Source organism: Engystomops pustulosus, chromosome 3, assembly GCF_040894005.1.
Source record: "Engystomops pustulosus chromosome 3, aEngPut4.maternal, whole genome shotgun sequence".
NCBI lineage: Eukaryota > Metazoa > Chordata > Amphibia > Anura > Leptodactylidae > Engystomops > Engystomops pustulosus.
The window spans coordinates 211,088,539-211,103,245 of record NC_092413.1 but is presented as its reverse complement, the minus strand read 5'-3'; the positions used below and the strand labels follow the sequence as shown (position 1 = coordinate 211,103,245).

At 44.4% G+C, this 14,707-nt stretch overlaps 2 protein-coding genes across 2 annotated transcripts in view; both read left to right on the top strand.

Annotated features, from left to right (window-relative positions):
* LOC140122640 (bis(5'-adenosyl)-triphosphatase enpp4-like) overlaps positions 1–14,707 on the top strand; it is a 60,626-nt gene that overhangs the window by 19,117 nt on the left and 26,802 nt on the right. The gene's annotated exons all lie outside the window — the stretch shown is intronic.
* LOC140122639 (bis(5'-adenosyl)-triphosphatase enpp4-like) lies at positions 7,525–11,577 on the top strand. The gene is made up of 3 exons (XM_072143724.1): positions 7,525–8,368; positions 10,184–10,357; positions 11,159–11,577. Exons 1-3 carry the CDS (start codon positions 7,549–7,551, stop codon positions 11,521–11,523), a joined length of 1,359 nt encoding a protein of 452 aa, XP_071999825.1. The 5' UTR covers positions 7,525–7,548; the 3' UTR covers positions 11,524–11,577.

Below are 14,707 nucleotides of genomic sequence, written 5' to 3'. Positions count from 1 at the left end.
GTACATAGGGGGCAGTATTATAGTAGTTATATTCTTGTACACAGGGGGCAGTATTATAGTAGTTATATTCTTGTACATAGGGGGCAGTATTATAGTAGTTATATTCCTGTACACAGGGGGCAGTATTATAGTAGTTATATTCTTGTACACAGGGGGCAGTATTATAGTAGTTTTATTCTTGTACATAGGGGGCAGTATTATAGTAGTTATATTCCTGTACACAGGGGGCAGTATTATAGTAGTTATATTCTTGTACGTAGGGGGCAGTATTATAGTAGTTATATTCTTGTACATAGGGGGCAGTATTATAGTAGTTATGTTCTTGTACATAGGGGGCAGTATTATAGTAGTTATATTCTTGTACATAGGGGGCAGTATTATAGTAGTTATATTCTTGTACATAGGGGGCAGTATTATAGTAGTTATATTCTTGTATGTAGGGGGCAGCCTTATAGTAGTTATATTCTTGTACGTAGGAGGCAGTATTATAGTAGTTATATTCTTGTACATAGGGGGCAGTATTATAGTAGTTATATTCTTGTATGTAGGGGGCAGCCTTATAGTAGTTATATTCTTGTACGTAGGAGGCAGTATTATAGTAGTTATATTCTTGTACATAGGAGGCAGTATTATAGTAGTTATATTCTTGTACATAGGAGGCAGTATTATAGTAGTTATATTCTTGTACATAGGGGGCAGTATTATAGTAGTTATATTCTTGTACATAGGGGGCAGTATTATAGTAGTTATATTCTTGTACATAGGGGGCAGTATTATAATAGTTATATTCTTGTACATAGGGGACAGTATTATAGTAGTTATATTCTTGTACATAGGGGGCAGTATTATAGTAGTTATATTCTTGTACATAGGGGGTAGTATTATAGTAGTTATATTATTGTACATAGGGGGCAGTATTATAGTAGTTATATTCTTGTACATAGGGGGCAGTATTATAGTAGTTATATTATTGTACATAGGGGGCAGTATTATAGTAGTTATATTCTTGTACATAGGGGGCAGTATTATAGTAGTTATATTCTTGTACATAGGGGGCAGTATTATAGTAGATATATTCTTGTACATAGGGGACAGTATTATAGTAGTTATATTCTTGTATGTAGGGGGCAGTATTATAGTAGTTATATTCTTGTATGTAGGGGGCAGTATTATAGTAGTTATTTTCTTGTATGTAGGGGGCAATATTAGAGTGACTTCTATGACTGTGGTGAGGAAGTAGTTGGAGCACTATGTGGGAGACACATGTGATGAGAATATGATCTCCTGTCACTCATGTGCACAACACAACCCCCTGTCCATCTCACTTCTCCGGTTAGATGAGAGTCTCTGACATGCTTCCCGCCTCCGCTTGTGAGGCCCCACCTGGTGAGGTAGATGCTGGTAGGTACTGGTGTAGCCGGGGTCAGGCGGTGGATGTGAGTATACGGTGAGTACATTATATATCAGTGTGTATTACATGTAGCTGGTGGCGGCTGCCAGTACTGAGTAGAGGGTGATGTGTGTATAGTGGGTGTATGATGTATAGTGGGTGTATGATGTATAGTAGGTGTATGATGTATAGTGGGTGTATGATGTATAGTGGGTGTATGATGTATAGTGGGTGTATGATGTATAGTGGGTGTATGATGTATAGTGGGTGTATGATGTATAGTGGGTGTATGATGTATAGTGGGTGTAGGATGTATAGTGGGTGTAGGATGTATAGTGGGTGTATGATGTGTAGTGGGTGTATGATGTGTAGTGGGTGTATGATGTGTAGTGGGTGTATGATGTATAGTGGGTGTATGATGTGTAGTGGGTGTATGATGTGTAGTGGGTGTATGATGTATAGTGAGTGTATGATGTGTAGTGGGTGTATGATATGTAGTGGGTGTATGATGTATAGTGGGTGTATGATGTATAGTGGGTGTAGGATGTGTAGTGGGTGTAGGATGTGTAGTGGGTGTATGATGTGTAGTGGGTGTATGATATATAGTGAGTGTTGAATGTGTAGTGGGTGTATGATGTGTAGTGGGTGTATGATGCATAGTAGGTGTATGATGTGTAGTGGGTGTATGATGTGTAGTGGGTGTATGATGTGTAGTGGGTGTATGATGTGTAGTGGGTGTAGGATGTGTAGTGGGTGTAGGATGTGTAGTGGGTGTATGATGTGTAGTGGGTGTATGATATATGGTGAGTGTTGAATGTGTAGTGGGTGTATGATGTGTAGTGGGTGTATGATGCATAGTAGGTGTATGATGTGTAGTGGGTGTATGATGTGTAGTGGGTGTATGATGTATAGTGGGTGTATGATGTATAGTGAGTTTTTGATGTATAGTGGGTGTATGATGTGTAGTGGGTGTATGATGTATAGTGGGTGTATGATGTGTAGTGGGTGTATGATGTCTAGTGGGTGTATGATGTATAGTGAGTGTATGATGTGTAGTGGGTGTATGATGTATAGTGGGTGTATGATGTGTAGTGGGTGTATGATGTATAGTGGGTGTATGATGTATAGTGGGTGTATGATGTACAGTGGGTGTATGATGTACAGTGGGTGTATGATGTGTAGTGGGTGTATGATGTATAGTGGGTGTATGATGTATAGTGGGTGTATGATGTGTAGTAGGTGTATGATGTATAGTGGGTGTATGATGTATAGTAGGTGTATGATGTATAGTATGTGTATGATGTATAGTGGGTGTATGATGTATAGTGGGTGTATGATGTATAGTGGGTGTATGATGTATAGTGGGTGTATGATGTATAGTAGGTGTATGATGTGTAGTAGGTGTATGATGTATAGTGGGTGTATGATGTATAGTGGGTGTATGATGTATAGTGGGTGTATGATGTATAGTGGGTGTATGATGTGTAGTGGGTGTATGATGTATAGTGAGTGTATGATGTATAGTGGGTGTATGATGTGTAGTGGGTGTATGATATATGGTGAGTGTTGAATGTGTAGTGGGTGTATGATGTGTAGTGGGTGTATGATGCATAGTAGGTGTATGATGTGTAGTGGGTGTATGATGCATAGTAGGTGTATGATGTATAGTGGGTGTATGATGTATAGTGGGTGTATGATGTATAGTAGGTGTATGATGTATAGTAGGTGTATGATGTATAGTGGGTGCATGATGTATAGTATGTGTATGATGTATAGTGGGTGTATGATGTATAGTGGGTGTATGATGTATAGTAGGTGTATGATGTATAGTGGGTGTATGATGTATAGTGAGTGTATGATGTATAGTGGGTGTATGATGTATAGTGGGTGTGTGATGTATAGTGAGTGTATGATGTATAGTGGGTGTATGATGTATAGTGGGTGTATGATGTACAGTGGGTGTATGATGTATAGTGGGTGTATGATGTATAGTGGGTGTATGATGTGTAGTGGGTGTATGATGTATAGTGAGTGTATGATGTATAGTGGGTGTATGATGTGTAGTGGGTGTATGATATATGGTGAGTGTTGAATGTGTAGTGGGTGTATGATGTGTAGTGGGTGTATGATGCATAGTAGGTGTATGATGTGTAGTGGGTGTATGATGCATAGTAGGTGTATGATGTATAGTGGGTGTATGATGTATAGTGGGTGTATGATGTATAGTAGGTGTATGATGTATAGTAGGTGTATGATGTATAGTGGGTGCATGATGTATAGTATGTGTATGATGTATAGTGGGTGTATGATGTATAGTGGGTGTATGATGTATAGTAGGTGTATGATGTATAGTGGGTGTATGATGTATAGTGAGTGTATGATGTATAGTGGGTGTATGATGTATAGTGGGTGTGTGATGTATAGTGAGTGTATGATGTATAGTGGGTGTATGATGTATAGTGGGTGTATGATGTATAGTGGGTGTATAATGTATAGTGGGTGTATGATGTATAGTGAGTGTATGATGTATAGTGGGTGTATGATGTATAGTGGGTGTATAATGTATAGTGGGTGTATGATGTATAGTGGGTGTATGGTTTCTTTCAGTTGGCACCACCTGTATGGGCCAGTGCATGGTATCAGCTTGCACCACATATTTAGCGGCACATCATAGACTTCAGCTCTAGAAAGCATCTCTCAGTCCTTGTCTTAATCCATTCTCCTCTTCTGGGATATCTAAGAGCCTAGATTTTAGGATTTGTCCTCATTCAACGTAAATGTCAAGCCCTGGAGAGCGGTCCTCATGTTATTCCATGTGATTGACTGATGGGAGTACGGTATCGCCACACTCCCTCGAATATTCGCCGGACCAAGCTTTGCTGTTGATGTTCTGATATGATACTACTTCCATGGGATAAGGAGGCCTGACACCCATCCACTATATGGGGTGGCTTTATATTTTCAGGCATTTAGTCCGCCAATGTGATTGGTTGATGAGAATATGATAAACTGTAGTCACCAAGTGTCCACCAATCCTCTATGTATCATAGTTTTTCTCTTATGTGGTAGCAGACGTTTTCTGGTTATAAACGGACTCTCTGTTTTCTCCTTTGGATTAGTGGATCAACTGGATTTTCCAGTCTTCATAGGTTTGTGGAGCAGCGTGACTGGTTGGTAATCTTACACCAGCACATTGTACTAAACTTCTATCTTTTGGAAAACGTGTTTCATGCTCCAACTGTGAAGATGTTTGTAGAGTTTTCTTATCACATGATATGTCATTCTGTACAACCTTGACCTACAACCATCTGTGATATACTACAACTCCCAGCATGCCCTAACACTGGCCTGACATGTTATAGCTGTTACATGTGACACACTACAATGAGTGTGTAACGCCTTAGCTTACGTTTGTATTTATCCGTAGTGTGGTATTGGCTACAGTCGTGGTCAAACGTTTTGGGAATGACACGAAGATTATATTGTCACATGATCTGTTGCCCTCTGGTTTGTCAGATGTTTTTATCACATACAGAGATACAAGTGCAATCATATTATGGGGAACAAAAGCTTTTATTGTCAGTGAGAAGGAGTTACTGCAGCGAGTCAGTATCTGCAGGACCTCTGCAATTCTCCCTGGCAGCTCTCAATCACCTTCTAGCCCAAATCCTGACTGATAGCCGTCCATTCCTGCACAATCACTGCTGCATTTTGTCACAATGTGTTGGTTTTTGTTTGTCCCCCCGTCTCTTGATGATTGACCACAAGTTCTCAATGGGATTCAGATCTGGGGAGTTTCCAGGCCATGGACCATGGACTCTATGTTTTGTTCCCTGAGCCATTTAGTTATCACAAGAGATGAGCGAGCACTAAAATGCTCGAGTGCTCGTTACTCGGGTCGAACTTTTCCCGATGCTCGAGTGCTCATATCGAATAACGACCCCCATTGAAGTCAATGGGAGACTCAAACATTTTTCACCGAAAGAACACATTGAAAGAACACTAAAGAAGAACACATTACAGATGTTTCCGTACATCAGATGTTTCCATACATCTGCAATGTGTTCTTCACACATATTGTTCTTCACATCCTATTGTGAAGGACACCTTTCTGCACTAATGTCTTCTGATAAGTTAGCAGATGTACGGAAACATCTGCACTGTGTTCTTCACTGTGTTCTTCACTTAAATGATCCTGTGTTCACTGTGTTCACTGTTTTAATTGTATTCTTTACTGTTCTTCAATGTCTTTTCTTAATTAAATTCTCAATCTCGAGCAGGGGAAATACTCGTCCGAGCAACGAGCCGTTCCGAGTATGCTAATACTCGAACAAGCATCAAGCTCGGACGAGTATACTCGCTCATCTCTAGTTATCATCTTTGCTTTATGGCAAAGTGCACCAACATGCTGGGAACGGCATTGTTGATCACCAAACTGCTCTTGGACGGTTGGGAAAAGTTGCTCTTGGAGGACATTCTGGTCCCGTTCTTTATTCATGGATGTGTTTTTAGGCAAGACTGTGAGAGACGATGAATAATTGCAGGAGGCTTCACAGGTGGCATGAGACAAGACTGGTGGTATCGCTCACCTTGTCTTCTCCCAACAAGCTGTTTTCCAGATGTTCCAAACAATCGGAAAAGGGATTCATCAGAGAAAATGACTTTCCCCCAGTCCTCAGCCGTCCACTCCCTGTACCTTCTGCAGAATATCATTCTGTCCCTGATGTGTTTTCTGGAGAGAAGTGGCTTCTTTGCTGCCCTCCTTGACACCAGGCCTTGCTCCAAGAGTCTCCGCAGTGTCACAGTGCGTGCAGATGCCTCACACCTGCCTGCTGCCATTCCTGAGCAAGCTCTGCACTGCTGGGAGCCTGATCTCCAGGCTGAAACACTTTTAAGAGACGGTCCTGGTGCTTGCTGGTCCTTCTTGGGTGCCCTGGGGCCTTTTTGGCAACAATGGGACCTCTCTCCTTGAATTCCTTGATGATGCGATAGATTGGTGACTGAGGTGCAATCTTTCTATCTGCGATACTCTTCCCTGTTAGGCCAGTTTTGTGCAGTGCAGTGATGACTGCACATGTTTCTTTAGAGATAACCATGGTTAACAGAAGAGAAACAATGATGCCAAGCACCAGCCTCCTTTTAAAGTGTCCAGTGGTGTGATTCTTACTTAACCATGACAGATTGATCTCCATCCCTGTCCTCATCAGCACCCGCACCTGTGTTACTGGAGACATCACTGACCCCATGTGAGCTGCTCCTTTCAAGGCGCCTGCAATGAAGTTGAAATGCATTTTGGGGGAAAAGTCCATTTTCTAGGCATTTTGCTGTTAAGCTGATCCCTCTTTATAACATTCTGGAGTATATGCAAATTTCTATTATAAAACCTGATGCAGTAGACTTTGTAAAAATTAACATTTGTATCATTCTCAAAACTTTTGGCCATGACTGTATATCACATTTGATTAGATCTATACCATCAGGACCTTTTACCTGGCGTGTATTCATTCTCCCTGAGATGTACTCATTTTAGATATATTTTATCATTTCTATGCTTAATAAAGATTGTTTTTCCGGTTATCATTTGTTATATTTGAAAAGGCTTTTTTGGCTTATCTGGTATATTTCACTAGTTTACGATCTATATAATATGTTATAGAGCGATTTTCTCTATATATTTGTATCTACAATGAGTGTTGTGTTTGCTTAGCATCTACAATGAGTGTGAAAACTGAGCTTTGAGCATCTAGAATAAGAGTATATTGGTTTTCGAGAAAAGTGTTGGAATAAATGTATATGGTGTTAGCTTAACATTTACAATGAGTTGGTGATAATTAAGTTGGGCGTCTAGAATCGATGTGCGAAGTGTGAAATGGGATCTAGAATACATTTATCTACGTGAGGATGACATCTAGAACATGTGAATGAGATGAGTATCTGGAATGAGTATGGAAAGGGCAAGCTAAGTATAGAATATATAGTTAATGTGTATGAACTAGGTATAAAGATTGTATATGATGGTTTCCTAAAATAAATATGAAGTGAGTCTAAGTTGGCTATCGAGAATGGTTATGTCATTTGGTTTTTATTCTAGATTCGTGAAGTTTTAAAATACTCAAACTTTTTTTTTCCAGATAAATACCCCTAGAAGAACATTCAGGATGTACATGCTGGTGGTGGCCCTGGTCTATGCAGCCATAGTGGACTCTGGTAGTAGTTCTGTACCCCAGTTAATCCTTGTGTCCTTTGATGGATTCAGAGCAGACTATTTGTTGAACTATTCCTTCCCCAACCTCCAAGAACTCATTGATGATGGCGTCCTGGTAAGAGAAGTCAAGAATGTCTTCATCACAAAGACTTTCCCGAATCATTATTCCATAGTGACTGGACTGTATGCCGAGAGCCACGGGATTGTAGCCAACTCCATGTACGACAAATCCAACAACAAGACCTTCAGACTAGATGATGATAAGTCTACTAATGACCCAGGGTGGTGGAATGAAGCCACTCCTATCTGGGTGACCAACGAACGTGCCGGACGGAGGAGTGGTGCTGCCATGTGGCCGGGGGCAGACGTGACTATCCAGAACCTCACCCTCAAAGACTCTTTACGCTATAATTCCTCATTATCCTTTGAAGAACGAGTAGATCACATCACCGCATGGTTCACCAGGGCGGACAACCCCATCAATTTTGCAACATTGTACTTTGAAGAACCTGATAAGAGCGGACATCTATTTGGACCTGAAAACAAATCAAAGATGTCTCAAGTCTTGGGCGTCATTGACAAGAAAGTAGGGTACTTGGTGGCCCAGCTTAAAAAGTTCAAGCTGTGGTACACGGTCAATGTAATAATCACCAGTGACCATGGGATGGCCCAGTGCTCGCCCGATAGAGTCATCGTCTTGGATAAGTGCATTGGTCGGGGGAATTACACACTGGTGGACGTTACTCCGGTTGCAGCAATATTGCCTCTTGAAGGTATGTGGTGATATAGTATTATTACAATACTGCATTTGACTTTATTGTTTAATTGGTGATGGAAGCATGTTATCTACAATTTAGATATTGGAGAGGTGGCCAGCGGAGAAATTGAATCATATAATCTCCTGTGCATAATTACTGTTTTTTTAAAAAATTTTTTAGAAAAGTAATTTTTTAAGCTAGTAAAGTGATGGTTGTCCAGACTCCTACTCTGAGATCCATCCTCTTATATCTATCAGCCCCAGCAGTAAAATCCTCATCAGCTTCTCCTGAAGTGGATGGGCACTTCCTGGCTGTGACATGAGCTAAGGCATACTATCCAACCGCACCAGATCCAGCAGAACAGTCTTGGTTTTCGGGCTCTGTACTGCCTGGCAGGAGGTATGTGTAACACCCCTGGTAATGCACAGGCTAGGTGGTTGTTGCGAATAGCGCCCTCTCCTTGTCAGAAGCTATCAGGTGATCCTGAGCTACTCACCCAGCAGCTACTACTCTGCTAAACTTTGTAATCGCAGCTGTAAGTCACCGCCTGGTAAGACAAGAGTAAACATGTAAAATGTTATTACCACCTGTCCAGGGGAATATAAAAACTCCTGGTGGGTGGGAGCACATGGTCAGACTGGGTTAGTGAGTGAGAGCAGAGAGTCAGACCTCATGGTTCGAAGTTCTAGCAAGTTCCAGTAAGCAGAGGGAGAGCAGCACCCATGTCTGTGCTGCAGAAGCCAGTGTCCACCTCCACCGGGAAGTGGAGGTGTCTCAGGCCACTGCTGGACACCCTGGGCAAGTCAGGAGACTAAGCCCCAGAGCAGAGGTCCACTGTCCGGACTCGGCTCCATCTACCAGCCCAGCCTGAAGCTATTACCAGGCTGTGAGCAACCCTTCCTGCGAACCAGCTATCTCCTGCCAGCATCCAGCCTGCTGAATCCACTGCTCATGTTTGGCCGTTGCCTGCCATTTGACGTTCAATAAAGAACTGTAAGTTGATTTGCACAACGTTGCCTCCATCTGATCCCTGGATCCATGCTGCTTACCACCACGGGCTCCCAATCCATCACCCAGTGATTCATCCTACAGATACCTCAGAAATTGCCCTATGGAGAAACCATTGCATGAGACTCTCCCTCCATATTTCTTGCACACACCACCTGCTGGAGACCTGCCAGGCTGTAGGACAGCCCTCCAGTCCCCATACCAAGCACCGTGACCACAGCGTGCCCTAGGCTGCAATCGTCAGCCCCTCAGGTAATCTGGGCCCTGGCTGCCTCCAGGCCAACAAGAAAAGGCTAGACCCCGGTGGGGGATGTTGCAAATGGCGTCACAAACAGGATGATCTACTTGTGTGCCTTATTCTGGCACTTTTGAACTGTTGTTTTATTTAACTGTGCTGCCTAACCCTGCTGCCTTAGGGGTTAAGGCCCAAGTGTGATTGGACTTTGCAAGACAGACTGTGTAATATTGCTGCCACGTGCTGTTGAGCGCCGCTCCACCTGCTGGAGACCTGCCAGGCTGTAGGCCCATCCTCCGGTCCCCATACCAAGCACCCTAACCATAGGGTGCCCAAAGCCGCACTAGCCAGGCACTCCGGTATCCTGGGCCCCAGCTGGCTATAGCCACCCAAACAAGGCCAGGCCCCGGTGGGGGATGTTATAATAATAATAATTCTTTATTTATATAGCGCTCACAGATTACGCATTGCTGCACAGAGTTTTGCCAAATCGATGTTGCATATGTGTCGGGACATCAGCTCCGCTACATCTGTATTGTAAATATAGATCAGTACAAGTCCGCTAATATTTTGTCTCTGATTCTCAGATAAAAACCTGGTTTACAACCTGCTGAAAAACTGCAGCGATCACATGAAGGTCTACCTGAAAGAGGACATCCCGGATGACTACCACTACAAGCACAACAGCCGCATCCAGCCCATAATCCTGGTTGCTGACGAGGGCTGGACCATAGCGCAGAATGAGTCCTCCCCTATAACATGTAACGTATTTTTGGTGATGCATTACCCCATCTGTGTATAGACCATGCTCAGTGATTGCTGTGTACATGGTGCAGGGAGCTGCACTGGTGCTTCATATGCCCAGCCCAGTGATCCCCGGATCGCCACCGAGCTGCTGCGTCTTAGAGGGATTCATTTATATGGAAGCATTTCCACTTTAAACAGATTTTGTACGTCCATTCACACACACAGCTCTGCCGTGTCCATTCACTCACACACACACACCTCTGCCGTGTCCATTCACTCACACACACAGCTCTGCCGTGTCCATTCATTCACTCACACACACAGCTCATCTAGATTCACTCACACACACAGCTCTGCCGTGTCCATTCATTCACACACACACCTCTGCCGTGTCCATTCACTCACACACACACAGCTCATCTAGATTCACTCACACACACAGCTCTGCTGTGTCCATTCATTCACATAGACAGCTCTGCCTTGTCCATTCACTCACACACACACAGCACGTCTACGTTCACTCACACACAGTGGTGCTGAGTTGATTTACTTACACATTGCTCTCTCAGAGATCAGGTGAAATACTTTGTCAGCGCTTCACCTGATCCCCAGGACAGCGGTCACATCCTCCAGACTGGTTTATAAGATGCAGGTTTTTTTCTTGCAAAAGAGTAGGTAATATAGTGTGAAAAAATATGGTAAAATAGAATACGCTAAAAATGAAATATAAATAAGGCATAAATAACAAAAAAGGCAATATTTGGACAGGAAGAGGGTATATGGCACAATCCTGAAATTCGTCTTATATCTTGCAGTGGGGAACCACGGCTATAACAACAGCCTGCGCAGCATGCACCCCTTCCTGGCAGCGCATGGACCGGCCTTCATCGAGAAGAGCAAGATCGACACCATAAACAGTGTAGACATCTACCCCATGATGTGCACGATCCTCGGCTTACAACCCGAACCCAACAACGGCACCCTGTCCAGCACCAAGTGCCTGCTGGCCAAACAGTGGTGCCTCCACGTAGCCGATATCATTACCATCGTCCTGGGCGGGATCGTGGTCCTTATCCTCATCGTACTAGTCATCGCCATGATCCGGCACAATAGTTTTCCCTCGGCGGGCGAGTGCATGCACATGCTGTTCAAGGGCGGTGACTACAATTCCATTGGCTGATGGTCGTTAGTAACAAGTAAACGTAGACATAATGACTTAACCCTTGCTAAACTGTATGCATTGAATGTGGTCAGATCTCCTGTGTAAATATTCAGATAATGTGTGTGTGTGTGTGTGTGTGGGGGGGGGGGGGGGGTGTTTGCATAAATCTAAATTACTCCAAAGGTTAAATTCAAAGAACAATAGAACATATTGCTCATTCATATCACTTCTGCATGGGCTGAAATGTTTATAGGGGGGGTTTCCCATAAATACACAATAATTACCAGTCCCAATACAAGATGTAACGCAGTGACCCCCGCATTCCACCAAGTCATGCAGATGTAGAGGAGGGGGAGCGGCGGACTCTTCACTCCAAGCCCATCTACTGCCTATTAGTTCTTAGATGGCTTTGAGGGTGTGTTCACACGTTCAGTTTATTATTATTATTATTATCATTATTATTCTTATTTATATAGCAGTATTACTTTCATGCAGGGGCGTAACTGCAGCGGTAGCAGCCGCTATGGGGCCCACAGTATCAGGGCGCCCCGTCATCCGACCTGACACTAAAGAATGAAGAATGTGCACCATTATATACATAATGGGGCACATTTACTTACCCGGTCCATTTGCGTTCCAGCGGTGGCTTCTCGGACGAGCGTTCGGGTCTTCCGGCGATTCATGAAGGTCCTGCGCCCGGTGTCCACCAGGTGTCGCTGCTGCGCCGAGGTCCGCCGAGTTGCCTCGGAGTTAACTGATCTCTTCCTGGTGCATGTGAGTATGGCCCGTGCAACCAATTTTTTGTTTTAAATGCGGCGGTTTTTCCGAATCCGTCGGGTTTTGGTTCGGCCACGCCCCCGATTTCCGTTGCGTGCATGCCAGCGCCGATGCGCCACAATCCGATCGCGTGCGCCAAAAACCGGGGGCAATTCAGGGAAAATCGCCGCAAATCGGAAATATTCGGGTAACACGTTGGGAAAACGCGAATCAAGCCCACAGTAAATGACCCCCATTATGCTGCACATTGTGGTATATATATTGTTTATGTGTGTGTATATGTGATGTGTGTATGGTGTGCAAATACAGTACGTTATGTATGTAAGCTGTATGTCTGTATATGGCACTGTATGTGCGTATGGGGGGTGTATATACTTTATATGTGTGTAACAGTGTATAAATTTGTATGTGCAACATCCCCCACCGGGGCCTAGCCTTTTCTCGGGGCCTGGAGTCAGCCGAGGCCCGCAGTACCTGAGTGGCTGGCGGTTGCGGCCTAGGCACGCTAGTGTCACGGTGCTTGGTATGGGGAACCGGAGGGCTGTCCTACAGCCTGGCAGGTCTCCAGCAGGGTGGTGTTGGCAAGAAATGATGAGGGAGAGACTGCTATAGCGGATCTCCCTGGGGCAACCCTTTGGTGTCTAGAGTTTGAGTCTCTGGGTAGTGGACAGGGTGCCTGTGATGGTGACAGCCGTAGTAGCAGGGACCAGACGGAGGTAGAGGTTGAACAAAAACAACTTACAGTTCTTTATTGGAACCGACAGGAACTTCAGCAACGTGCCTTTAGCAGAATGGTGGAGTACTGAGATGCAGTTGGAGGAAGCCACAGGAGGTAGATCGCCAGCCTGGATGTAGAGGGCAGGCTGGGAGGTAGCTGTGTCCTAATAGGAAGCTTCAGCTTGTCCTGGAGTGCTTCAGGTATCACCCTTGAAGGTAGGATGATACCCCTTTCCTCACTAACTCTTATCTATTAGCTCCACTCTTCAGAGGCAGGGGCTAGGTTCTTCCTGCTCCGGTATGGTATGCTGGCTGGATAGAGTCCGGACTGGGATAACCCAGTCTGCTTCTTCTGATCTGAGCTAGGCTAAAACTAGTCTCTAGCTGTTCTGATCTGAGCTGAGCTCAGACTAAGCTGTTCTGGTGTCCTGCAGACCCTCAGGTCTGACTAGAACTGCTCTCTAGAACATTCCTGGCCAGGGGTTTTGTAACTCCCCTGGTCAGGTGGTGGCTGCTCCTCCAATTACATCTCAGCTTACATTAGACAGAATGCAATACAAGTGATTGGACGACAGATCTTGAATCATACAAAACACTTAACTCCTGCCCTGCCAGGCAGGAGCTACCACTGCAATGTCCCCTGTGTGATGTGATGACATGCTGTGGGACGTATTCGCAAGCACTCCTTCGCCATTGCATCGGTGAGGGTGTTGCATATGTATGAGTGATGAACTGTATGTTTATGTATATAAGAATGTAATATATGTATAGTTTTAAGCTGGCAGGGGTCCCCTTCAGAAGTCTGCCATGGGGCCCACTGCTTCCATGGGGCTGTACAATCAGTAGGGGGGTCACATATATTACATTAAGCAAAAACAGGTGCAAGTACAAAACACAAAACTACAGAGATCAGGAGACAAGTGGGAGGAGGACCCTGTCCCTGAGGGCTCACCATCTATAAGGGGGAAAGGAGACATGAGGTGAGGGAGCAGAGTAGTTATTGTGTGATGTAGATCCTGAACAGGAGGGTTTTCAGGTTACATTTGAAGGATTGGAATTTGGGGGACAGTCTGATAAATTCACTAAGATCGTGCACCCGATATCCTGCATGTGTCACTGCCGGACTTCACCTTCTTCTTCCCGGTGCATGTAAGTGCATTGTCTTGTGACACAGTTTGAAAGTTAAATCCCACACTCAGTCCGAATCAGTCGGATCGTCTGATGGCCTGGCCCCCCGATTTCTATCGCCACAAACCGGTCGCGTGCGACACAATCCCAGCGCAGACACCTGATAAATAGCTGCCAAAGCTGCACAAATCCTGGAAACCGTGAACAATCCGACGAAATTGTGATCCACAACCCTTAGTAAATAAGCCCCTATGAGTTCTGTTTTTGTCCATGTTAAGTATTAGAAAACGGGAATAGGAGGAGGATATGGCTGATAGACACTCTGGAATTCTGGGTAGAAGAGAGGAGACATCTGGACCAGAAATATAGATCTGTGTCTCATCTGCATATGAATGGTATTGGAAGCCATGGGAGCTGATGAGTTGTCCTAGGCCAGAGGTGCAGAGGGAGAAGAGTCGGGTCCCAGGACAGAACCCTGAGGGACCCAACAGAGAGGGAGCGAGGTGAAGAGGAGGTGTGAGAGTGATGGACACTGAACGTCCGGTTGGAGAGGGATGAGGAGATCCAGGAGAAGGTCCGG